A 26,476-nucleotide genomic window follows, 5' to 3' on the forward strand; every position below is an offset into this window, starting at 1 on the left:
GGCGATTGGTTTGTCTCCACCCTTCCCAGGCCGACGAGGAGCCTGAGTCAGCCTGGCCATTAGCTTTCAGTTTCGTTTCTTCCGGTTCAGAGCCGATAGTCTTGCAAGCAGATAAGCTGCAGGCTGGGACATTTCCCAGGCGGAGGGAAGCCGGCCAGGCGGATTTGCTGGAGCTTGTTGGTGGGAGCGGAGGCGAGGAAGCGACCACCATGCCTAAACGCACCGTAAGGGAGAATAAGGAGATCGGAGAGCGGTTCCTGCAGTTCCTAAAGGAATCTGGCAAGGAAAAAGTGAGCAACAAAAAAGAGTTGACGGCGATCTACAATCAGGAGTTTCGGCACAGGTTAGTAGACGAGAGCGATGGGGGGCGGGAGAGGTTCAAGGATGGCGGAGCGGCCAGCATCTCGGCCGCGCAGGAGGCTTTTCCTCTCGGCTTCCTGGCTTTGGAATGAAGGGGAAAGCGCTGGAATCCCTACTGAGCAGCAAGCCCTGGCTTGCCCAGAGTGGGACCCCCCCCCCGGGCCTCTCGCTTCATTCAAACTCGCCTCTGGGTCTCCTCGGTGGAGCGGAACTTCGCGCGCCCCGACGCCTTTCCTTTTTGAGTTTGGCAAGCAGCAGCGGCTGCGTTCTCGGCGCAGCGCAAAGGCGCATCCGTGGCGCAAAATGGGGCACGTCGGTGTACTGCAGACGGCCGTGTTCGAGGGGAGGGAAAAGGCTGGGGTGGCTTCTCTCAGTTGTTCAGCCTTACATATTAGCGCTCGAGAAGGAGGTTCTGAGGAGAAACACAAGAAAAATGGAGCAAGGATGTGGGGTCGAAGGGAGGGAGTCAGACGGTGCTCAGAGGAAGGGTAGTAGGCGAAGGAAAGGAAGGGCCCCGAGGAGAAGATTGGATGGGTTGGCCTCCAGGTTAAGTAGACCGGTTTCAGAATGGTTTGGTTGAAACATGCAAGTTGGACGGCGAGCTTTTCCTGTTGATCTTTAAACATCGCCTCCTCTGGTGGGTTCAGAGCTGCCAACAGCCATGTTTTCTGTAAAGCACTAGACCTTCAAAGCACATTCCCTTCCCCACCCAAAATAATAAAAAAGGGAACTATGGGAACTGTAGTTTGCCCATCCCAGGCCTGTAATTCACAACACCTTAAACAACAGTTCCCAGGATTCTCATGGTCTGACGTGGCTATGGTTGGGTAGGTTGAGGTTAGGAAGGTGGGTAAAATAAATTATTCCCATATTCCCAAAATAAAGCTCTCAATACATAGCTTTGTTCTGTTCACCTCAGTCTCCCAGTTCTCAGGCTCTAAATTACGCAACTGAAATGAACACAAGTGCTCAAACAAACCCGACAACACCCAGGACTCCCTATGAAAATTGTGCATTTGTGGTTTAGCGGTGCAGTCTAGCTGGTGGAGTTATTGGACGCTTGCAGATAGTCACTTTTTGGGGATGGGAGCCAATAAAGTACTTGCAAATTCAGGCTTTGACACTTGCGTGTGACCAGAGTCCTTACCCCACCAAAACAGGACATTTTGCAATAGGAAAGTGACAGGAAAATGCACTGGAAAGTGTGCGGTTAACAATTTTCTGATGCAACAGCCCGATTCATTGGCATCATCTAACCTCCCCACAAACTTTATTCAAAGAAATTGGGATAAATTCTCAATAAATAGGCCATCGGGAAATGACCAAAATAGGAAGTGGAAATGGCAACACAAGAGTTCTCAGTAACAATGAGGCCCAGTCTCGGATGGTGAAAAGGCAGAAGACGCGAAAGATTGTTCAAAGATTTTATAGATGAGTTAGGTGGGATAGGGAAGCTGCATAGTTTGGCTCATTGGATACAAGCCAATTTCTTCCTCTTTGAAGCTCCTTACAGTGACTGTTGTGTTGATATGCATCAGATAGAAGTGGACTATTGCTCATAGGCTGACAACTGCTTTAAAAAAAGCAATTTCCCCTCTTTGGGACGATTTTCTTAAATGACCATTTTGGATGTTGGAAAGGAATTTCTCTACTGCGCTCACATTTGTAATTTTGAAAAGAAAAAAAAATGGAATGAGAAGAATGTTTTAAAAGATAGTGTAGGCATCCCCTGAGAGGGTGTTTTTAAGAATCTGGGAGCACAAGAATGTGGCTGGAGAATTAGAGTTTGGTTTGGAAATTGGAGAACTTGTTGGAGGAGAACCCCAAAGGGTCACTTTCAGATGTTGTAATTTCTAGAAGGTGGAATTTATTGTAGAAAAAGAGCAAAAGGGACCAAGCTGTGCCATGCCTTAAAAAGATTAATGATTAGTGTTCCTCAGAACAGAACCCTATCTGTGCAAATAACATTGTTTGTCTTACTGGTAGGAAGGCTGTTATAAATGGTCAAGGTTTAAGCTGCTAAAAGTATGTGACCATTCTAGTCTGAGGTAACTGGGCCTAGGACAGCAATGTTATTGTGACCTCCCTTCTCCTTTTCAGCAATGTGGAAATGAAAAGGAGTGGGGTATCCACAGACAAGATAGGTGTTTCTGTATGTTTGGAGGGCTCTTCATGGGGGGATGGGGATGGGACGACTTACACTGAGCATTGTGTATGCACAAAATCCTCCCCTATAAGCAGAGCATTAGAAAAATGGAAAGTAAATCTCCCGAGCAACAACCTAGTTCTAAGGTAAGAAGAGAAAAGCTAGACAGCCTGCTCACTACCTCCAGCTGAGGTAGCCTTTTAATCCCCAAACTGCCATCACAGGCTAGCGAAAAGCCATTTTATCCTGAAGAGAGGACAGAGAAACCTGTCAGTTAACCTGATTGAAGAGAGCAGCATGAAAATATCAGGTAACAACAAGGAACCAAGCTGCTGCTTAGCAAACAGTTTATTGTTTGTTCTGTTTAATGTATGCTCACAGTAGAAAGATGTGAGGGCAAATTTTCTCTTCCTCCCAAGAGCTTTCCCAGGCAGCACACGGAGGAGATGCTCTGCAAGGAGTTCCTTGCTCTATTTCGTGGGCTAACCCAGAAATATTTCTCGTCTGTAGCTTTCTGATGTCAAGGAAATACCGTAAACAACTATCTGGCTTTTAGAAGACATCTGAAGTCAGCCCTGTTTAGGGAAGTTTTTAATATTTGAAGTTTTATTCTGTTTTGAATGATCTGTTGAAAGCCACCTAGAGTGGCTGGGGTAGAAATAATCTATTATTTATTTATTTATTTGCTGTCTGCACAACCTGCACCTCACTTTTGAATACAGAGTGTTTATTAATCTTTCCTCCCTGCACATCAAGTTGGGGACCAGCTGGCTCATCAAGCCCTGAAATCTCCCCCCTTCCCACCTCAGTGTTACAGGCACTTTAGCACTCAAATTCAGGGCTGCTGATGCAGCATGGGAAGCGGAGCTTGTAAGAAACAACAACAAAATTTTCCCATACTGTACTGCTCAGGTTGAGGACTACAGCTACCAGGGCCGCCTTACCCATAGGCGCTAGGGGTGTGGGGTGCTGGGCTCTCAGGGGTGCCAGACCAAGAGTCTGGGGTCCGAGAGTTGAGTCGGGGAAGAGCCCACCCATTGGTTGGAGTGCCGCGGCAGGCTCTTCTGCCGCGGGTGGCTCTGCGTCACGAGTTTCAGGGTGACTGAGCCAGCAAGACACTGAGACGGCCGGCCGGCTCCACCCTCCTGCATGCCTGGGACTGAGCAACTGGGGGGGGGGGCGCCAGGTGGATCTTTGCACCCCGGCGACGCATATGCTTCAGACAGCCCTGACAGCCACTGAGCTAGCCTTCCCCATATATTTTAATGGCTTCAAGCAGCTTCTCCTAATTTACCTGAACTGTTCTGTGCCAAATGAAATACACTTCAAAGAAATACAGTGGGCGCTCGGGTTGCGAACGTGATCCGTGCGGGATGCACATTCGCAACTTGCATCTGTGCACGCGCAGGTTGCAATTCGGTGCTTCTGCGCATGCGCGACTGCCGAAACCCGGAAGTAACCCGTTCCGGTACTTCCGGGCTTCGGCGGTCCGTAACCTGAAAAAACGCAACCTCAAGCATCTGTAACCCGAGGTATGGCTGTACTTTGGTTAGCTCCTGGCAAGACTTGTATGCACAGGATTTTCAGTGAGTAGCTAAGTTCAGATTCCTGGAATGTTAAAAAAAAGTGGGGGGGGGGTAGGGAGTCGCAGCACAGTAAAGCAAGCACATAATGGCACAAGATTGCTTTTTTGTTTTGGCTGCTCCTTTGGAATTTGTCTGATAGGAAAAGGCTCGTTTTTCAAGGTCATTTGCAAGGGAGTTCTGTCTAGGCTCAGTGAACAAGGAGAGGGAAAAGTCACATTGAACTTTCCCAGGTTTTTATTCTGAGGAGCCTGGGAAGCGACTCTTACATTTCTGAATATTTGCCGGAACTGTCTGGTTCATGTTCTCCAGGCCTGTTAGCTCCTCTCTTCCCACCCTGTCTTTTAAAAAAGAAAACCTAACTTTTTAATTATCCCAAATGTAACAGTACAACAAAATCGGCATTCTAAAACAATTGGTTAATCCTGTCTTTCTTTCCCAGGAAGTCCCAAGTATGTAAGACACAATTGTCTAAATTTACAAGTAGGACATGAGGCAAAGGAGATGAGTAAACAAAACAATAATGGTTCTCTTCTACCCTCAGTTTATATGAAAACTGCCCAAGCTGCTGCTACAAACTTTTAAGTTGTTATTGAAATCCTAATGGAGAGCAGAAAGTAGTTTAACCAGGTATATGTAGACAGTCATCCCAGAAAATATAAACTGTATACCAAGATGCATATGCTGTTTACCAATTTGTGGTTTTTGTTCATTGATTTGAATGTCATGCTTTTAATGTATAAGCTTCTCAACCAAACATTATAAATAAACAGATTCAGAAAATAAGCCAAATACGGTACTCAGAAGTTGCACAGAAACTCAACAATTGCACAATGATTTCTGCAACAATTGAGCTGTGGTACCTTTAAAGATGAACATATTTATGATCCCATTAATTGTGGATTAGAGTCCCCTTCATCAGGAAAGTTCACAAAAGCTTATTCTACAAAAAATTTAGCTGGACTTTTAGTTTACCACAGTACTCTCTCTGCTTTGATAACAAAGGAACTTTATTAAGAGGAACTTTAAAAGGGGACAAAAAGCAGTTGGATGAACCCTGAAAGTCAAACAGTTTCACACATAAATACACAGCAGATGTATTTGGCCAGCAGATTTGTGACTGCCTGCATATTCAGGGCAAGGCAAGGCTCTTGTGCCTTTAAAATACAATGAAGGCAGAAGATTTGTAGTTTTTCCTGCTGCAGTGATGCAAGAACTTACTAGAAAAAAAAAATCCTTTCTATCAACTGTATTGGAAAAGGGGAGTTCCTATGTGTACTGAATTAGATGTTAATCCATCAGAATAGTCCTGCTCAGTTTAGCTTCCTTTGTTGAATAACGGTCTTCTTTCTGTTTCTTGTGTTGGCAGAGAGGATGTTAGAGGACCTAACTTCTCGGCTGTTCTCTATGCACTCTGGCGCTTTGGCCTTGCTGGGTTCCATCGGGACTCCGTGATGTTTGGAAGGGTGAGAGATGATTATCTTATTGATTTTTGACTCCTCATCTGATACATTGTTTTGAGCAGCTACTAGGCCTGAGAGAGACTGAAGCATAGGTCTCTTGAGGCCTGTTAAAGTGGGAGGTGGTATGGAGGCCCAGTACTGTATATCTTTAGGGTCTACCCTCTCCCACTCTCTCTTTTGCTTTACACATTTTTTAAAATGTAAATCTTTCTCAGTTTACTTGAGCAATAACAGTGGTGTCCCCATATATTATTAATTCATCCATTTCAGCTCTTTAGACAGCAAAATCAACTTGTTTGACTGTACCATGTCAAAAAATTATGCTTCCGTTTTGCATTCTTGGGAAGGAAGAAACCAAGCCACCTTGTACCCAGATTTTCTGTGAGAGGGAAGCCTCAGAAGCCACAAGCCCATAAAAACTAAGGAAACACAGAATTCACACAGTTAATTTACTGGCACCTGTCATTGACACATTTCAAGGCTGTTACTTGGAAAGAGCCTCTGCTTGAGACACCAGGAAGCAGCTACCAAATAGTGTAGACAGGGCTGAGTCGAATGCACTGTTGTTCTCACTTGGCATCCGGCAATTCCTTCTATACAGGACACAGGCTGGCTGGCCCAACAACTTTTTCCATTCTTGAGTCTGCTTCTTCCTTAATTGCTGTGCTAAACCCTTTTCCATTGAGCAAGAAGCTGCCAAAAGCAGAACAAAGAAAATATGTGCAAATCAGTAATTTATGCAAGTAGCTGCACTTAGATTATTTGACACGGAATCAGAGTTAATCTTGCTGCAAAAGTCTTGGATTTGTTCTTGTTTGTTTTAAACCAAAGAGGATACGCAGCCCTGAACACAAGTTTCCATCTAGTATGTAGAGATGTGTTCTACTGAAAATATCCCCCAATGGTGGGGCACTTTGAGAAGGCTCCTTCTGAAGTTGGATTGTATTGAATCCAAAGTATGACCCATTATGAACTCCCTGCTTCCTGCTATGAACTTTATTCTCAGAGTCTTCCAGTTGTTCATGGTCACTACACTTTGTTCCCCTTGTGTAGGTAAAGAAAAAAGTAAAGTTTACTGATCAGTACTGGAGACCAAGCTATGATGCTGGAGATCAGCCTGACCAGGACCAAAGCCCAGGTGCTGCCCCACCTCCTCGCAGGTCACGTGCTAAGGACAGGTAACGAAGGAGATGATGAAGACTTAAAAGACTGGGATTGTGTGTGAGCACAACTTTCTAGTACTCTGCATTTCAGAGATAGGTCTTTGCATTCCCGAGTCCCCAGTCCTACCACATAACTGAAAATCGGGCTGGGGTTGGCCCTTGTTTTCAGAAACTTTGGAATCTTCATCTTCATTTAAGAAAAGGTTTTCAGCCCTCTTTGCTGTCGAAATAAACTTGAAAACATAAACTGTGAGCTCACTCTGACTAGCTCACTAGGGGTAGATAATCAGAAGCCATCTAGCCCCTTATTCCTCGCTTAAGGCTAGAGCAAGTGCAATAAATTATGGGAAATGCAAATGTCCTTAATTTACATAGTGCAGGGTAAGTTATTTATAGGGACGCGGGTGGCGCTATGGGTTAAACCACAAAGCCTAGGACTTGCCGATCAGAAGGTCGGTGGTTCGAATCCCCGCGACAGGCTGAGCTCCCGTTGCTCGGTCCCTGCTCCTGCCCACCTAGCCGTTCGAAAGCACGTCAAAGTACAAGTAGATAAATAGGTACCGCTCTGGCAGGAAGGTAAACGGCGTTTCCGTGCGCTGCTCTGGTTCGCCAGAAGCGGCTTAGTCATGCTGGCCACATGACCCGGAAGCTGTACGCTGGCTCCCTCGGCCAATAAAGCGAGATGAGCGCCGCAACCCCAGAGTCGGTCACGACTGGACCTAATGGTCGGGGTCCCTTTACCTTTAAGTTATTTATATTTGCACGGAATTTGGATTTGTGTATGTGTGTCATAGTATACATGCAGCCTTGGGGATGTGGAAAAAATAATTCTGGTCTTTAACTTAACTCTCACAAAAGCTGGGCAGAGCAGGGAGCTCAATACGGTCTTGCAAGAAAATAAAATTTGAAAGCAACATTTTAAATCCAAGATTCTCAAGAAGCCAGTCACATTGCCAATAGCAGGGGCATTCCCAGGGGCTCCTCAGCTGAAGGTCTTATGAAGACAGAAGGGCCTTCACAAGTATCCTGGTCCTAAACTTCCAAGGCCTTTGAATGTAAAAAGCCAATAATGACTCAGTACTTCAAACTGGATCCACTGTGCTGTTGAGGCAAAATATGATAATAATATCCAGTCCTGCTTAGTGCTGGATGAAGTTGTTAGATTACTAACTGTACTTTTGAGCAGCCTTCAGAGACATGCACAACACTCTACCGTAGTCTAACCTGGAGAAAACTTTGGCATGGATAAGTGAGGTCAGACTATCTGCTGCTATTTGTTTGTTTGTTTGTTTATTATATTTTTATCCCACTCTTCCTGCAAGGAGCTCAAGGTGGCATACATAGTGCTCTTCCCCATTTTGTCCTCACAACAATCTTGTGAGGGTAGCTAAGGCTGAGAGCCAATGACTGGCCTGAGGTCACCCAGTGAGCTTCAGGGCTGAGTGCAGATTTGGTTGGCATTAAAAAGTGTTGCTGTAATGGGTTCAGTTCCTCTTCTTGATACTGGGTCATTATATCTACTTCCTGCTGTACAATAATGTTAGAATATCATTGACACCCTCTGAATAACTCCACATCAGAACATGGGGCATTATCTCGGAGCGATTGCAGATGTGTATATAGGATAGAATATTTTAGGAACTTGTTACTCTGCTGTTTCAATTCCCTAGAGCCGAATTGGTCTCCAAGAAGCATGGAGTGGACATTGTTTCGAGTTGTGATGGGGAGAATGGTAAAATCAGTTTGCATGTGTCTCGAAATGAAGTAAAGAATATTGTAATAGAGGTACAAAATAATGGAGAAAATGAAGTGATGCTGTCGAGTTTCAGAAAACTACGTGGACATCGTGAATTTACCTTTGCTTATAAACAGCTACCTGTGAAATTACAGCCAGGTAACTTATGTGCTTATTTGTTGAAATGTATTGGTTAACCCATTGAAGGGGATTAAATTGGGTAACCATGAGATATGTAAAATATCTCACTACCGTCCAATTAAATAGTTGCAAAAATATTGTTGAAACCCCTTAAAACCCCAAAAGTCAGCTCAAAAAGTTTTTCCATTCATGTGGAATATGCTCAAACTTGGACTTTAGTGAGCCTCCAAGGGAAAGTAGTGCCAGTGCAGAGACAACCAACTTACAAATTATTCAAGCAACTTCTCACCCAAACTGAAAGGACTGTGAAGGGACTTCTCTAGCACAAAAAGCATATAAGCCTTTTATATTTATTATTTTACTAGAAATCCGGAATTGTCATTGATATATATTAACAGTATTGTTGTTGTTATATATTTTCTTGGAAATTTGAGAGTATGTCACTAAATGGGTGCTGGTGGGTGTGGGGCAGTGTCTGAAATGTCATTGAAGATGAATTGAGGGTCAGTTTGAGTTAGACCCTGATTCAGTTTGCTGCAGTCTGCGGTTTGGCTTGGGGTCCAAGGCAAAATCTACTTCAGAAAAACTAAGCTTAATTCTTCCCCCTTTTCACTATATGGATTTCACCCTTTTTTTACCTTTTGACAGAAGTGGATGAAATTTGCAGGCATAGTAACCCTTCTGAGTGGAGAAAGCCTACCAGATAATAGAGATATAGATTATGGGGATTTTGTGCTGGGCATATTTTAAAATTTATATATTTTTCTCCCTCCTGAGGGGATGAATCCTGCCAAATTACAGAAGGATAAGGGCAGCCTTTACTGTTTGGAAGAGTTACTCTCTCCTAACATTATTTGGGCAGTTGTTATGAAAATTAACAGATATGAGAGGTATCCCTAGGTAAGAATCCTGCCAAATTGCAGCCAAATAGGTTGAAGGTTTTTGCTATGCACTTTTTAAAGTTGGTGGGGAGGTGCTTTTTTAAAATTGGTGGGGGAAACAAAAAGGGTCTTGTTCTTTTTTGGAAACAATTTTTCCCTCAGTTTCATGGAATTGAAACCACCATGGTAGTGAAAGGGAAAATCTGATCAAAACTATGTGGAGAAGCCCTATTGGCTGCCCCTCATCCTCCTCCAGAATTTTTTAAAAAATTAAATTGTTTCCTATCACTACCTTTAAGATGAGACATAAAAGCACACAAAAAAATTCCTAGCATGTTTTGTGTGTGTTCAAAAAGCAAATATTTTATATTCTGCTAGATGAAATATAAAATAAGTTACCACAAACCATTAACATTTTCTGTTTACTTGATACATTTTAAAACCAGATGATCTGTTAACAGTTAATAAATTGCATTACATATTCTGGAGGGGCATGTATCTCAGTCCCCTGATTTCAGATATTGTTGTTAGGAATTACACTAGAAAGACTGAGAAACAGGCACCCTCCTCCCTCCTCATAGCTTGTACTGTTAAGAGGCTTTGTTACTTTCAGGAGAAACGTATAGGATCCAAGTGCGCTGTCAGACAAAGGACTACGGATACTTTCCTGTCACCATGATGTTTGATTTTGATAGTGCGCAGACTGGACGCTTCATCATTGGACGTTTCATGTCTGCTGTTGCTCACAGTAAATTAGAAGAACAGCTGGCTCCCTCAGCACCTTACAAGCCATACCAAGCCAAACTGCACAAGCCACAGGAAGTTGAGATAGTGGAAGGCATTGCACCAAAAAAGTACGTGGGGATTCTCTGTTAGTGTTGCGTTCTCTCTTGCTTCCTTCTTTGTCAAACCACTTCTCAAATTTATACTCTTTAAGAACTCTGTCCTTAACCAGTCTTGCTGTCTCCTAGCTGTTTTTCTCCTGCCATATAACACTCCTTCCTTCCTTCCTACTTTGAATTACTCAGTTTCTTAAGTGTTTTCCTTTCTGATGTCTTTCCCAGCTGATGTAGATACTTAAAACTCTCACCTTGACGCTGTACAGCACCTAGCTTTCCATCAGTGCTAAATAAATACACTGGAAGTCTGTCCGACTTCCAAAACATTCAGAAACCAAAGTGCAGCTTTTGATTGGCTACAGGAAGCTCCTGCAGCCAGTCGGAAGCCGCATCAGACGTTTGGGTTCCAAAGAACGTTCACAAACCGGAACACTCACTTCCGGGTTTGGGAGCCAAAACTTATGAGTACCAAGGCATTCAGGAGCCAAAGTCTGACTGTAATAGGCAACGTCTGAGCTGTTGGGTGGAGCTGGACTTCAGATAGAGTTAGAACTCTTGCTTGTTTATGTCCTTCCATAAGCATTCCGAAGTCTTCACCTCATTCTTCCTCCTAAATTTTCCTTGAGATAAGTCATTCATGAACTACCTAGGTGGGGGATTGATTCATGCATGTGTATATACACCTCAGCTCAGAGCTTTCCAAACTTTTATGTTGGTGACACAATTTTTAGACATGCATCATTCACAATACAGTAATTCAGTTTTACTAGCAAACCAGAGGTTAAACTAACTTCTTTCCAGCCCCGGGAGGAGTGCGGGGAGTGTTCACATGACACACCTACACACTGCAGCCGACACATTAATGTGCTGCAACACACAGTTTGGAAAGCTCTGCCTCAGCCATTTCTCATCCAGTGAGACTCAAACATGTGAATGGCATCCACAGAAAGGGATAATATTGTGTCTGAGATGTCAGGTGAAATTTTAACTTGTGTATTGATACATTTTTTTTACCAATATTTGCTCTCAAAGCAGCTTACAACAAAAATGCACAGAAAGGTACAATTATAATACAGATAAATTTTTATGGCTATCTCTTCTAGTTTCTGTCAGTTGATGGCATTGTCCATATTCCAGGCTTTTCCTACAACGGGAGGGAGTCAAAGGAGCTGCTGCTTGTAAATATACCACCTCACATCCAATTATCTGCATCACTGCATATCAAAGCACTGTCTATAGTGTTTGATCTATGGTTATTGTTCCACAAATGCTAGGAACCACTTGGTGTAATCATCAAGAGGTTGACATGCTTCTGTGAATTTGGCCATCCATGTAGAGCTTTGAGAGGTTCCTGGATCTTCCTTGCAACTGGCCATTCTGGGAATTTGTGGGGCATTGTTCAACTTGCAAGTAAAGGATGCAAACTGCCTACAGGGAGACTGTGCAGAACCTAACATTCTATACCAGGAATCAGCAACCTTTGGGGGCCTATGAGCACATCTGCAAATTGAGGAAACTGTCACAGCCGCTGCTCATGCCACAAGCACTGCAGCTGCACACATGTACTTACTGGTTGCTCTAGCAGTCAGAAGACTCCTGAGGAGTAGACAAGTGCAAACGGATGCAATTAATTGACTTGCCTCCCAGCCCACAGACTAGATAAGAGGGCTTCTGCAGGACAGCAGGCCAAACATATAAGGGTCAACACCAAAGGGAGGTGGTGGGTCACCAGAGGGTGAGAGTGCCACGCCCTTTGATTTTGTATCATTGAATTAATTCTCCTGTGAGAGAAAGTGAAGTATTGCTCGGTGGTAACTGGAATTGTTTGCTTGCTGCTCAGATTGACAGCTTACATGCTATACGGGAGTTAGCATTGCTACAACTGGGGGTTGTCCTGTTACACGTGACATTAATCAATAAAACCTTGCACTGCTTTTTACCCCTCTAGCACTTGGAACTATGACCTTAAGCAAAACATACCTCTGCAGCACTACAACTACCCACGAGACCTGAAGTATCAGGTAGAATGCATGAATAAAGGTCACGCGCCCAAAGATGGCACCCGTGAGAAGATTGCACAGCTCCGGTAAGACCGCCCTCCTCCTCCAATGTTTCTTCCCTTATTAAGCGCATATTGCTATATTTTTACAAACTGTTAAACAGTGGAACAAACTCCCTTGGAAGGTGGTGGACTCGCCTTCCTTAGAGGTTTATAAGCAGAAGTTGGATGGCTACCTGTTGGGGGTTCAGTGCATTTCCTGGTTTGGGATGCTGCTGCAGTAGTCGATTTTCTGTATTGACAGGAAGTTGGACCAGGTAACCGGTGAGGTTCCTTCCAACTTCATGAATTGAGAAGGTTAAATTTGATTTGATACTATGATTCATTTCCATAGGAGCGACCTGAAAGCTGCCTTGCAGTTTGACAACTACAGTAAGAAGTTTCATCTGCTCCTTTACCTAGAGGAGATCCAGATGGAGGTGGACATTCATCGATACGATCAGTCTGATGTTTGCATGGAAGCAGACAAGAATAGTCAGTTTCTTGTCCTGACGGTAAGCAGCAGACAAAGAGTTCTCTTAGAGAAGAGAGTTTCTCATATTGTGGGAATCATATGTAGCAGTTAGATCAGGGATGTGGATTGGGCTTTGGGTTGAATGTAGTGTGGGTTGGGACACTTGTTGGCAGGCCTGGGCTCCCCTCTCCTGCCATCCACACTAAAACACACAACCTTCCCCCTCCCAGCACATTAAGATCCCAGCGCCTCTCCTGTGCTTCTCCACTGATGGACACTAGGAGCAGCTGAGGTACACCCTAATGTGCACTCCTCAGCTGTTTCCAGTACTTGGGGAGGTGAGAGGAGATCTCAAGGACTTCATGGTGCCCCTTTCCTTTGGTGCTGAGGAGGAACATGCCAAATCAGTGCTGAGCAGTGAAGAGAGTGTTGGAGGTGAACAAGTTGGAGAGCAGGAAGGGGGCAAGCAAGTCAATGTAGAAGTCAGCTGAGGAGGCACCAACAGAGAGGACCAGATTGTGTGCAAGATGCCGCCTTCTCCTCTTCAGGTAGTTATTGGGAGCATGAAGTTAAAAGGGCAAGGTTGCCTCTCAGACTGGGCTCTGTTTTCTGCTCTAGGCACCTGGTGTGGCCGAGAACCGCCCATCAGTCCTGAAAGGGGATCATATTTTAGTAACATTGGCTGAAGAGCGCAATCGGCACCCGATTGTCCAATACAAGGGCTATGTCCATGCTGTGGAATGGGATAAACTCAAGCTGGGCTTCTCTGAAAGGTGAGTCCTCCAGCCTGAGGCTTTGTTTAGACCTCCTTCCATTGAAAATGGAATTAAGATTTCCAACTCAGGTGTGGTTACTTGTAATTTTGTGTTTGTGGACATGTAGCAGATGTAATTCACAACATTGCAGAACCTGCTCTGCCTTTCTTCATCACTTGGCTGTTAAAAGCAAAGGGATATCCTTTGGGTCAGGAGCTGTCAAACCTAGATTTTCACTTGCTAGAGACACCATCAGATGGACAAAACTCAAGAGATGCAATATTGTAGGCAGGCAAAAGAAAGAAGGGGAAGCAAAGTCCAGGAGGTTGGTAGACAGTATTGGAAAGCAAATTCATTAGTTCCAGCAGGTCAGGTGGGACCAGCAGATGAAGTGGAGCAGTTTTGGTCTGTGGGCTTTTGAAGAATGGCTGAAGCGGGTTGGGGGTGGGATTGCCCTGAAGGTTAAGGAGGAAATGGAAGTAGTTGAAAGGGAAAGAGAAGCAGTGTAGTTGGATAGTTTGACTTTATGATTGGCCTGAATTGGCAGCAGGTGGCTCTCAAGCGGATGGATTCAGCAGGTGGTATTGTGTGGGGGAAGGGTATGCAAGTTGGAGCTAGAAAGGTTGGTGGAAATTGGTATCCTGCGTAAGTGACCTGAGATCAGCGATGCCCAGAGCTTGTTGGTAATTTATTCAGCACCCTTTCCTTTTCCCAGGTTGACATCTCGCTTCATCAATAAAATGAAGTTTGATGTGAATTTCACCTTCTGTCGTCTGCCATTACGAGTCCAGCATCGTGCCGTTGACCTTGCCCAAGAGAGGAAACTTCAGAACCTGCTATTCCCAACTTTCTCACTGGGACATTCTCTACTCACTGTCGGTCAGCCGCTCAGGTGAGTGTATGGAAAGGAAGCAGGGAGAGATTGGAAGTGGACAAAGGTCCCTTTCTGCCGTGGAAATGCCCTAACTGTATGGAGGTCTTAGAGATGAGGGTTCATATGAGTATGTGGTATGAACATGCCATTTTACTTTCTCTTTGGTACCTCTTCTTTTTTCTCACTCACTCTTCCCACCTTTCAGATTACATGACCGGAATCTGGAGAGCAACCAAGAGCAGGTGAAAGCTGTCCATCAGGTGGTAGCAGGCATGTCCAGACCAGCCCCGTACCTTATATTTGGGCCACCAGGTACGGGCAAGACAGTCACTATGGTGGAAGCCATTAAGCAGGTGAGGAGAGAACTTGATCACTGTGATTAGATTATCATTGAGTATACAGTGGTACCTCGGGTTACAGACGCTTCAGGTTACAGACTCCGCTAACCCAGAAATAGTACCTTGGGTTAAGAACTTTGCTTCAGGATGAGAACAGAAGTCATGCTCTGGCAGCGTGGCAGCAGCAGGAGGCCCCATTAGCTAAAGTGGTGCTTCAAGTTAAGAACAGTTTCAGGTTAAGAACGGACCTCTGGAACGAATTAAGTACTTAACCCGAGGTAAAAGGTAAAGGTACCCCTGCCCGAAGGCCAGTCTTGCCAGACTCTAGGGTTGTGCGCTCATCTCACTCTAGAGGCCGGGAGCCGGCGCCGTCCGCAGACACTTCCGGGTCACGTGGCCAGTGTGACATCGCTGCTCTGGCGAGCCTGCACCAGAGCACCACACGGAACGCCGTTTACCTTCCCGCTATAAAGCGGTACCTGTTTATCTACTTGCACTTTTAAGGGTGCTTTCGAACTGCTAGGTGGGCAGGAGCTGGGACCGAAGACGGGAGCTCACCCCGCTGCGGGGATTCGAACCGCCGACCATACGATCGGCAAGTCCTATGCACTGTGGTTTTACCCACAGCGCCACCCGCATCCCTAACCCGAGGTACCACTGTACTATTAAATGCGGGAGAGAAATAGACTTGATTAAGAGTATTGAAATGATGGAACCAGGATACTCACCTAACTGGTTTGTTATCATCCCCATCTTGCATCCTGTAAGTCTGGACCAGTCTCAGGGTAACTCTTGAGCACTCTGAATGCTACCGTTCCTTAAAAGCCTGGAAGTGTTTTCTTTGGCTGGCCACCAGTCCCCCAGTATTATTTCCCTATCCTACTCAGGTACTAAAGCATGTTGAGGGTTCCCACGTGCTTGCCTGCGCCCCCTCCAACAGTGCCTCTGACCTGCTCTGTCAGCACCTTCTGAAACATGTGGAGCACAGGAAGATCTACAGGATGAATGCTAGCAGCAGGGATTACCGCACCATCCCTGAGGATATCAAGGTATATACTAGTTCCATGTGTCCAAGCTAAATGTTCTGTCCTACCTAGGGTTCTTTATTCACACCTCTCAGGGTAGTAAGCTTGTAGTACCCTCTTCCTCCTTGGATACAAGGCGAACAAGGATGTTGCTAGAGCCCAGTTTATGTCTAATACCTGTTTTTGCTTCTAGCATGTCTGTAACTGGGACAAGAAACTGGATTCTCCCGTCTTTCCTAGCAGGGAGATTCTAGAAAACTACGGAGTGATCATCACCACCCTGATAACAGCAGGAAGGTAAGAAGGCTCAGATATCATTCAAAAATGACAAATGAGAATAGGTGAGAAGTGAAAAACTGTATGAGTTTGCATATGTAGTGGGGAAGACATAATATGTTTAGATGGAAAACTGTTTTGTTACCATTGTTGCCACAAAATTTTAAATAAACCCTTTCACATTCTCTTTGCCAGTCACCACTGAAGGAGATGAAATACATAAATACATGCATCATTTTATTTGTGTTCCGCCTTTCCTTAGTTAAAACCATGCTCAAGGCCGCTTACAACATAAAAAGTTACATAATTACAAGCATAAAGTAGTCCTAAGCAATAAATAAAACATTGAGAAATACACAACCACGTTAAACATTTCCACATGAATCATAATAAGATCTAAAATAAAGATAGAAAAAATAATCAATAGCAGCCCTCAGATATTGCAGCTGGTGTAAGTCAGGACTTTGCCCTCCCAGGCCAGGTGGAAATGGTCTGCAAGGAAGGGAGCAGGTATTCCAGGACTCACAGCCAAGATGGTCTTTATTAGCTATTTTTGAGAGAAAATGTTTTAGTTGTCAGTTGATGCAATTCACCAAGACACCAATCTGAAGCACAATTCTTTCTTCTGGGCATGTTACATTGCTATCTGTGAAACCTAAAACCAGAGTTAAGACCATAGTGACACAGCTGCTACTGAAGGCCCTGGTTTAGTACTCAGGACGCCACATAACTGCTGTTTGCCACCGTGTGAATGGAATCCAGACCAAAACAGAAATGGCATTTTTGATGGCAGCCACGTTACATAGAATCACAGACTTGGAAGAGACACCAAGGGTCATCTAGTCTGCCCTGCAGTGCAGGAATCACAGCTAAAGAATCGGTGACAGATGGCCATCCAACTTCTGCTTAACAACCTCCAATGAAGGAGAGTCCACTTTCCAAGGCAGTCCATTCCACTGGCGAACAGCTCTTGCCATCAGAAAGTTCTTCCTAATGTTTATTCAGAATCTCCTTTCTTGCAATTTGAACCCACTGATTCTGTTCCTACCCTCTGGGACATCAGAAAACAAGCTTCTTCCTCCATCTTCCATGTGACTCCTCTGTTAAACGGCCACTTGATGTGGTTGTCCTCTAGCTGGGAAGTCAGATATCCTCCCTGTGCTCCCTTTTGTTTCTCCTGGCTAGGGTGGTCTATGCTCAGTTCCCTCCGGGACACTTTACTCACGTCTTCATCGATGAGAGTGGTCATGCTGAGGAACCTCAGAGCCTGATTGCCATTGCAGGTGCGTTTTCTACCCTGAAAAGGATTGTAATTTCTGTGGGAAACGTTTTTTTTTTTAACATGCTGGTTTTTAATGGAACAGAATGCAAACTTTCATTTTATTCACTAAACTGACAGGGTTCATTGTGGGGCAATTGCCTCGTCATGTATGTTCTCGCTAGCATGTTTCACTATGTTCAGCCCCCAGAGTTCCAGAAGGCCCTGAATCAAAATGTTTCTTCCTAAAACGTCCTTCACTCATTTTAAACAGCATTTAGCTTATCTTGTTTGCTTTCTGTATTTGCTTCCGCTGTTGATGATCAGGCTGCCTTTCCCAAAACACATTCCAGGTCTAGTCAGTTCTGTAGTTCTAAGCTTTATTCTGCTTTAGGGGAAAGCAGATTAAAGTTCAAGCCCCAGGACTCTGCTTACGGACCAGACTGAGCAAATGGCTAGAACCCTGTCTTTTTCTGCTCCTCCTTTAGGCATCCTAGCCATGATGGACCCAAGGACTAATGCTAAAGGAGGTCAGCTGGTTTTGGCAGGTGATCCCCAGCAACTGGGACCAATCCTGAGGTCTCCTCTGGCTAAGGAGCATGGCTTAGGTGAGTAAGGAGCAGGTAGCAATTTTTTAAAAACCCACTGACATGTATTTTATTTTGCTTTGCGTGGCATTTCATGCAAGTTGAGGTATCTGTTCTTAAGGTTGGGAGGAGGAGGAGGAGCATAAATCATTTGAGCTCTGTGCTGAAATCTTCCGAGTGGGTTTTTAAGTGGGCAATGGTTGATTCAACCAAAGGAGTCTCTGTGCGGACTCCTCCCTTGTTGAACAGTCTGCTTCTAGGCTCAATTCATGCAATGCCAGCAATACAGTTGTTGCAGCGGATGCAACCCATGTGGCAAGTTGAGGAAGAGCCAAGGCTCAGTGATAAGAGAATGGGGGTTGCCTGCAGAAGGTCCCAGGTTCAATCCTTGGCATCTCCAGATTAGGGCTGGGAAAGACGCTTGCCTGAAATGTGGGAGAGCTGCTGCCAATCAGTGTAGACAGTGCTGAGCTAGATGGACCCTTGGTCCAGGCTCAGTAAGAAGCAGCTTCCTCAGTGCTTCTTGAGCTGTTTCTGCAAAACTGCACCATACAGCTGGCAATTATGTTAAGTGCATAAACAAAACATTCTGAAACGGAGAGATTTTTGCAAGTTGACTCAAATTATGTGAGCGTGCTTCACACAAATGGCTTGCCCCTCTTGAGGTTGCACCCGCATCGTTCTTGTTCTTAGCAGCAACTGTGCTGCAGGACAGGCGCATGAATTGGGCCTTAGCACTGTTCTGAAAAAGGGTTTAGAAAAGGATAGATAAGAGAGTTCCCAGCCCCAGTCCCTTGCATTCATTTGGAAGCTCTGAGCAGCATCTCGGCTCTTATAGGACTTTCCCTGCTGGAGCGGCTGATGCATGAAAACTCACTGTACGCAAAGAAGGATGGGAGCTACAATCCACAGTTTGTCACTAAGCTGCTGCGTAACTACAGGTACATTCACTGCTCTGCCTCAGGATTCCAGCAGGTGGCGCACAAGTGTGTCTGTATGGATCTTGCCTATTTAATGTAACACAGGTTACATTAAGTTGACTTGAGTGGTATTCCTGGGTTCTGTCTTCCCAATTCAGGTTGATAAGTGGACTGGGCCAGCTTCTTAAGAGACTATAGCAGAAGTGGGGCCAGCCAATGCTTTATACTAATGCAGAAAGGTTGCCAGTTACTGTTAAACAATGATCTTCTTGCCCTAAAACACAGACAAAATGTTTATTTTACTTGAGGGTAAGATATCAGAAGAGTGACTTCAACTAGGGACTGGAATGAGAGATTCAGGTCTGGATCCCAGATGTTTATAGACCCATTTCATGGAAGGAAGCCACCGCCTTCAAAGAATAGTGACATCTAACACATTTTTACAAATTGCAGTCTGTAAACGTCGTGTTTTACAACTACTACTACCCTTTCCTTTTCAGAGGGATGGCCTTCACACAGAGGCAAGTTTTGCCTCTCCCACAGCCTCTTGGCCCATTTCCTAAAAAGAAAAGCACTCGCTTACCTTCACACACTCAGCTCCTGCCAACTTGTGAAAGTTATTTACAAATGGCATGACATGGAGGCCACCCATTTACCATTTGTATCTAAGTGAAAAGGATCAAACACTGCTGCAGCACCAGTGGGCCCATTTTGTGTAATGTGGCATTGCATTATTATGAGCATAAGAGGAAAGTGACTTGCCATGGTCCAAAGGATCTTGTATGTGCTAAATTATTGTCTTCCTTGCCCCCCAGGTCCCATGCTACCATCCTCAAGTTCCCCAATGATAAGTTCTATGATGGGGAGCTGCAGGAGCATGGCGACCACGGCATCACTGAGTCCTACTGCAAATGGAAGGAGCTGGTGAAGCAGGTGAGGAGCGGTAGGCACCTGGGAATTCTGCCATAGGCATGAGCACAGCTGAGTCGGCGTGCTTTCTCCTTGCAGGGGTTTCCCATCATCTTTCACGGAGTCTGCGGGGAAGACCAGCGTGAAGGGAACAGCCCTTCGTTTTTCAACACGGCCGAGGTTAAAGTGCTGACTGACTACCTCAAAAAACTGCTCCTGGAGGAGCACGGCAAGAAAGGCATGTCTCGCATTTCCCCCAAAGAGATTGGAGTCATCACTCCATACAGGAAGCAGGTGAGATCTTCTGCTGGTCCCAGCTCACTGAACAAGATTCCCTTCCAGGAGTCATGGAAACTTGGAGCCTCTTCATTGGCCAAGTTGTCCTCCAACTTAGGTGGTTGCAACTAGTTATATGCATGCATGTGGTCAGTGGAAGGATGCACTCTGCTGTAGACAGATGCCATGGCTGTTACGGTTGGAGCAGCTAAAAATGTGGTGTGGCAGTCATATAACTTGCTTTTGGGTGGTTGCAGCTAGTCATGTGTGGCCCAGGCTATGTCTTGCATTCTCCATGTGGATGCTGTGAATAGTTGTGCTGTGTAACCTCAAGGCTCCATCATGTCCTGGGTTTCTGCTAAAGGTAGCAGTGACTGCAGGGCCAATATAGTATAGCCTTTGCCCAGGGTCTGAATCCTTCCTGCACCACTCCCATCATCTCTACCAGGAATATCAGACCAGTTACTCCCATTGCATCAACAGAGAATTAAAGGCTACCCTGCCCATTTGCGGCAGGGAAGATTTCTGAAGCCACCATCCCTATTTAGTGGCCCAAAGGAATTCATCCATTTGCTGAGGGCATTAGACAGCAGACGTGCAGTATTCTTGCTTGCTAGAGACTGAATCGGACAATAAGAATGAGGGGGTGCACGAATAACTGGTTTTGCTTTTCTCTCCCAGGTGGAGAAGATAAGAAAAGCCATTGGTCTGGAACTAAAGGGTGTGAATGATATCAAGGAACTAAAGGTGAGACTTAAGTTTTCCTGCCAGTCGTGCCAAGGGAGAAATGGTTTGGATATGTATCCACAGCAGACGTGGTTCATCTTAAATAAGAATAGCTTTGTTGCACCCAACCAAAAATCCATCTGTTCTGCTACTTGTGTGTCCAGCAGTGGCTAATCATATGGTCCAAAAAAGTTTCCAAGTGAGGTTTTGTATGATGAAGTATGCCTTCTTACATCACAGTGCTGTGGGAACAGAGTAAGCACTGCATCAAGGACAGAAACACAATAAGTTGCTTTATATGGAATCTGACTATTGGTTCATCTAACTCAGTATTGTTTACACCAGGGCCTTCCAAATTTGGCTCTCCAGCTGTTATTGGACTACATCCCTAGCTAGCAGGACCAGTGGTCAGGGATGATGGAAATTGTAGTCCAAAAGCAGCTAGAGACTCAAGATTGGAATACCCTGGTCTACGCTGATTGGCTTTCAGGCAGGAGTTTTCCTCAGCCTTCCTGAAGATGCCCTCCAGATGGTGATTGACTTAGAACTACAGCATTGCCAATTATCTATGTTGATGGGAGCGGTTGTCCTGCAACATCTGGAGGGCAGCAGGATCAAGCATCTCAGTACCAGGAGAAAGAAGGCCCCCAGCTAAGCTGCTTGCCTTTCCTGAGTTTGGGATTTGAAGATTTGTTTTCCTAATCCTTGTTATCTGGCTATTCTGCTTCTCTCCCTCCAGGTTGGCTGTGTTGAAGAGTTCCAGGGCCAGGAGCGGCGTGTGGTGCTCATCTCAACAGTGCGCAGCAGCAGCAATTACTTCAATATAGATGAGGAGTTCAGTATAGGCTTCCTTCAGAACCCCAAGGTACAAATCTGGGCACATCATCCTATAATCTTCAGAAAGGCCCTTGTCGCCTTTCCTTTGGGATCCAGGGCAGGTCCAGAACACACTACACCTGCGTTCCTCCCCTCCAGAGATTGCGAGAGAAGCAGTATTTGTGGCTTGGCTTGGTCATAGTGTGTTTATGAATGGCATTGTCACTTACTGCCAGGCCAGGTGGATTAATTTTTCTTCTTTTTACTCTCTCCACTTTCAGCGCTTCAATGTGGCCATTACAAGAGCCAAGGCACTCTTGATAATTGTAGGAAACCCGGCTACTCTCAGCAAGGATCAATGCTGGAGCGAGTAAGTGTTGCCCTCCAGTTCCTACACCCTATAATAATAATAATAATAATAATAATAATAATAATAATAATAATTTATTTATACCCTGCCCTTCCCGGTTCAAAAACTGGGCTCAGGGCAGCTAACAACAAATTTAAAACACTTAATTGTAAAAGCAGCATAAAATACAGTATAAAAACATGAATAACAATAAAATTCAAAATTCAGAAATCAATTTAGGGGAAATAAGCATTAGATGATGCGGGTGGCGCTGTGGGTTAAACCACAGAGCCTAGGCCTTGCCGATCGGAAGGTCAGTGGTTCGAATCCCCACGACGGGGTGAGCTCCCGTTGCTCAGTCCCTGCTTCTGCCAACCTAGCAGTTCAAAAGCACGTCAAAGTGCAAGTAGATAAATAGGTACCGCTCTGGTGGGAAGGTAAATGGTGTTTCCGTGCGCTGCTCTGGTTCACCAAAAGTGGCTTAGTCATGCTGGCCACATGACCCGGAAGCTGTACGCCTGCTCCCTCGGCCAATAAAGCAAGATGAGCGCCGCAACCCCAGAGTCGGCCATGACTGGACATGGTCAGGGGTCCCTTTACCTTTTAAGCATTAGATAATTCCCAGGGCTAGCTGGCTGAATTGGTCCTACTTGGGCCAGCGAGGAAGCCAGGGGAGAATTAGTTGTGGGGTCTCAGAGCGGGTAATCTTCATAAAAGGGGAGGGGGAGGGAAGAGAAGGGAAATAAAAGATCAGGCTGAGTTCAAATTAAAGGCCAGGTGGAGTAGCTCTGTCTTCCAGGCCCGACGAAAGGAGGTTAAATCCTGAAGGGCCTTAGTCTCATGGGACAGAGCATTCCACCAGGTCGGAGCCATCACTGAAAAGGCCCTCGCCCTGGTGGAGGATAGTCTGACTTCCTTAGGGCCCAGGACCTCTAAACTATGGTTATTCATGGACCTTAAGGTCCTCTGTGGGGCATACCATGAGAGGCGGTCCATCGTCCCCCCTCAGCCATTTCAGCCCAGTCTTCCCTCCCTTTGTTCCTTTGTGGTTTGAGCAAGCAGAGCTAAGGATTCCCTGATGATTCCGTGAGAGTTTGTGTTGATTGGCCTGCATGTGGTGCTCCATCTGTGCAGCTATTGACCCGTGCATTTATGACCATTCTTGGACCAAAACCCTGCCGGCAGTAGCAACAAATTCACCCCATAGCCTTGATGTTTCTCCATAATGTGTGGGCCATGCAGCAGTTCTTAATTCAACAGCAGTTGTGTAATGTTGTATTGTGTGGCTTGGCTAACTGAAGTGAGTTACCCCGGAGCCCTTGGTTCTGCCAGCACCTCCCTCTCACTTTCTAACAGTGGTGCATTGTGATCCAGACTGCAGAGAGTTGTGCCTGTACCCTGGGAATAGACAGGGCATCCTGCCTCCGTCAAGGTGTTGCATTTATATAGACCTTTGGTTCTTTATGAACATGAATGTGCCATATCTTGAATCAGACTGTTGGTTCATATAGCCTGGTGTTGTCTACTCTGACTGGCTTCAGCTTACCAAGACCTTGATGTAAAATCTTTTCCAGCCCAGGTATTTGAAATGCCAGGAACTAAACATGGGATCTTGTGGTTGCAAAGTAGGCACTTACTTCTGTGGCTCCCTGTCCTGGGGACATGCGATTCTAATCACACCACACGCTTAAGCAAGAACTGATGTTGAAATATACTTCATAGCCAATGGTTACTTAAGAATTAGGACATGGGCCATTTCAGGAAGCAGTGAGCTACGTCTGAGCAAGAATCCCCTCGGCTATTGTGCTTATCGCAAATATATCCTTTTAAAATTATTCTGACTTCCTCTAAAGCTCATGGGTCAGGCTGGTGGCATTAACACTACTATTTTATTGGCGCCCCTAGGTTTCTCAAGTATTGCAAGGACAATAATGCATGCCGAGGATATTGGTATGAGGCAGATGAGAATGAAGAGGATGACGTGCTGGTAGAACTCGCTTCTCTCTCCTTGGCAGAAGGTAAGAGGCTAAAGTGATCTAAATTGGACTCCAGTTATTTCATGGATGTATAGTAATCCTAAATGCATAGCAACTAACCTGAAAAGCCTTTTCAGAGTTGGGGCAGCCCAAGGAGGCTGCTCAGTTGACAGTTCTAGTAATTCTCTGCTGGGTTCCGTCTGTGACTTGGAGAGTGGATGAGCAGTTACCAAAATAAATGCAACCATCTGAATCTTGATGAAATACTTCCATGGCTGTATTTTTTTTCATTTCCTGTGTGCTGTACAATGGATAGGGTTGCAGAAGCCACCCTTTCTACCTCCCAGCTTTATTTAAAAAGAGAAAGATCAGCATTTTTTTCCAGCCATGAACCCATTTGACGAAAGCCAATGTTCAATTTTATTTTATTTTTGCACATTTTCTGCAAGGGCTCAACATCAATTTTCATCCAGATTGGGGGGGGGTGTTGATTGTTTAGAAATCCTGCTTTCTTTCTAAACACACACACACACACACACACACACACACACACACACACACAAATGTGGACTTTCACTGCAACTCACTTCATATATTTTGATGAATAAGGATTGCAAAATAACATAGCATAAATGATTTTTGTTGGACAAAGTCCTGTGTATTTATTTTAAAGAAGTGCCTATCTTTTAAGTACCCCTGAATGCTGCCTTGTCAGTGCAAGGAGCTGCACATTGTCAAGGCGATGGGTGCTTGAGCGCAGAGGAAAGTCCTGGCAGCTGGAGCTTGGCAAGTGATCACAATGCAGCACAGGTCCTTCTGCTATAACATATTCCCCACCAATAAATTGGCAGCTCTGGAGCATGTCAGATCAATTTGGAAGCAAGGGCAAACTAAGGAAGCACTTTCTTTTGCTCTTCATCTGGTTTTCCTTCTCTGCAGGCAACAATTCTGGTGAGAGTCACGTCCAGCAGCAAATGGACCCAGAATGGCGACATGAGCGCTGAGGACCTGTACTGTCTTAAATCTTGGTACTGCTACTGCAGCCTGCATTCTTGAATAAGTTATTTCTCCTGTTTACATACTGAAAAAGCAGATGATGGCCCAACTATAAATGAATCATGTTTGAGCTCCCTATTACTATTTATCTCAGGGGGTTAAAGCCAGAATTTTATAAAGAAATCCTAATTGTGCAAGAGGGAATGCAGTGTGCCGTTACCTGCATACACCTAATGTAGTGTAAATTCACTTTGTTGTTGCGCAAGACTTCTCTGCATTCCTTCCTTTTGTGTCCAGTGGTGTATGAGAAAAGACTGGTATTAGTTTGAAACACAGATGTGCTGGATTATAAAGCAATCAGAAATAAGAAAAGACTGGGGAATGGCACTGAGTGCAGAGGCTTAACCTCTCCTTTTGAAACTGGCAGGAGGAAACGCTCCCTCCCTTTTTGCGGTTCAGAGACTGACAGCTAGATTTCTATTTCAAGCTGCATTTAAAGTTTATCATGAAATTGTTTTGGGGGACCAGGGGGAAGATGAACCTTAACTCTTAAGCCCTTCCCATTTCCAAGACTGTATCAGATTTTATCAGGTGTTTTTTCTACTGGATTGTCATTAAAGCTTCTAGAATTTATGTGTATTATGTTATTGAATGAGACACTGCCCTACTTTCCCTTTCCACCCACCTTCCTGTTGTAGTACTGATGGAAAAAAGAGAGAACAGGGGCAGAAGGAGAGTAGGTCAAGTACACATTATTCTAAGTTTCAAAATACATGTCTTTTTAGCACGTTCTTGGGACTGCCCCTGTCATCGTCTTTACAAAAAACAAAACAAAAAACTTGTTGTGGCTCTGTCTGGATCAGAGTCACAACAGTGTATGCAAGGAATTAATTTAGCCTGCACCTGTGTTATCCTCTTTTCCTAACTTCTGCCTCTGATGCAGCCTGCTGGAATCTGGAATCTCCAGCAACTAAGGTTTTGGATTACCCCATGTTTGAGTATTGAAAGGGAAATAAAACTTAACCCCTTGGAGAAATAACTTTCCTACAGCAACATGTATTGTAGAAGGATGTTATGCTGTAGTTTAGACAAACAGAGGTCCTTTTCTTGCAGGAGTCTTTCAGGAGTTTGGAAACATGCTTTTTTCTTTCTCGCCCCATGGATAAGTAAAACCTAATCTCAAAACACTGCTCAGCTAAAGTGACATTCTTCCTCCCCTGGGGCAAGATTCTGCTTTATTGCCATTGTGTCATTTTTTATTTCTGCCTGCTGAGGAGATGACGCTGTGAATGGTACAAATAGCAACTATTATTCACAAAGCCTTTGGAGAGCTGCATGTTAAGGGAGCAGCTGGTACAGTTCACAGATTGGAGCAGCAATGTTTGGCTCTTTGCCTGCCTCTGAAGTAAACAGAAGAGTAAGAACGTTGGTTTCTTCTGCAGTTCCTGGCACAACTGTGGCCATAAATACTGACAATGAATTTGCAACTAGGGGATAACCAAAGTGGTGCAGCTCTGTGGAGAGCTGTAAACTCTCAGAAGTCCTACTTGAGGAAGAATTCCCTAAAGGTT

General features: G+C 44.9%; 1 protein-coding gene across 2 annotated transcripts; it reads left to right on the plus strand.

The window, feature by feature from the left end:
• On the plus strand, positions 1-25,538 carry MOV10 (Mov10 RISC complex RNA helicase). 2 transcript variants are annotated; one of them, XM_053393501.1, is made up of 21 exons: positions 1-343; positions 5,459-5,555; positions 6,606-6,730; positions 8,386-8,609; positions 10,086-10,326; positions 12,260-12,397; positions 12,705-12,864; positions 13,443-13,597; positions 14,295-14,471; positions 14,659-14,806; positions 15,679-15,840; positions 16,010-16,113; positions 17,278-17,375; positions 17,839-17,958; positions 18,776-18,878; positions 19,673-19,790; positions 19,866-20,060; positions 20,724-20,789; positions 21,508-21,633; positions 21,866-21,954; positions 23,839-25,538. In XM_053393501.1, exons 1-21 carry the CDS (start codon positions 210-212, stop codon positions 23,966-23,968), a joined length of 2,910 nt encoding a protein of 969 aa, XP_053249476.1. In that variant the 5' UTR covers positions 1-209; the 3' UTR covers positions 23,969-25,538. The 2 variants fall into 2 exon arrangements, with proteins under 2 accessions (XP_053249476.1, XP_053249477.1); XM_053393502.1 differs by lacking the exon at positions 1-343 and adding an exon at positions 4,526-4,719.
• Positions 25,539-26,476: the final 938 nt, after the last annotated feature.

The sequence above is a fragment of the Podarcis raffonei genome, chromosome 6, assembly GCF_027172205.1.
Source record: "Podarcis raffonei isolate rPodRaf1 chromosome 6, rPodRaf1.pri, whole genome shotgun sequence".
Lineage (NCBI taxonomy): Eukaryota > Metazoa > Chordata > Lepidosauria > Squamata > Lacertidae > Podarcis > Podarcis raffonei.

Excerpts from the sequence above, each read along its gene's own strand:
- MOV10 (XM_053393501.1), top strand. The coding sequence starts at position 210 with ATGCCTAAACGCACCGTAAGGGAGAATAAGGAGATCGGAGAGCGGTTC. Across the intron at positions 5,556-6,605 it reads ACTCCGTGATGTTTGGAAGG|GTAAAGAAAAAAGTAAAGTT; the intron begins GTGAGAGATGAT and ends CCCCTTGTGTAG. Across the intron at positions 8,610-10,085 it reads ACCTGTGAAATTACAGCCAG|GAGAAACGTATAGGATCCAA; the intron begins GTAACTTATGTG and ends TGTTACTTTCAG.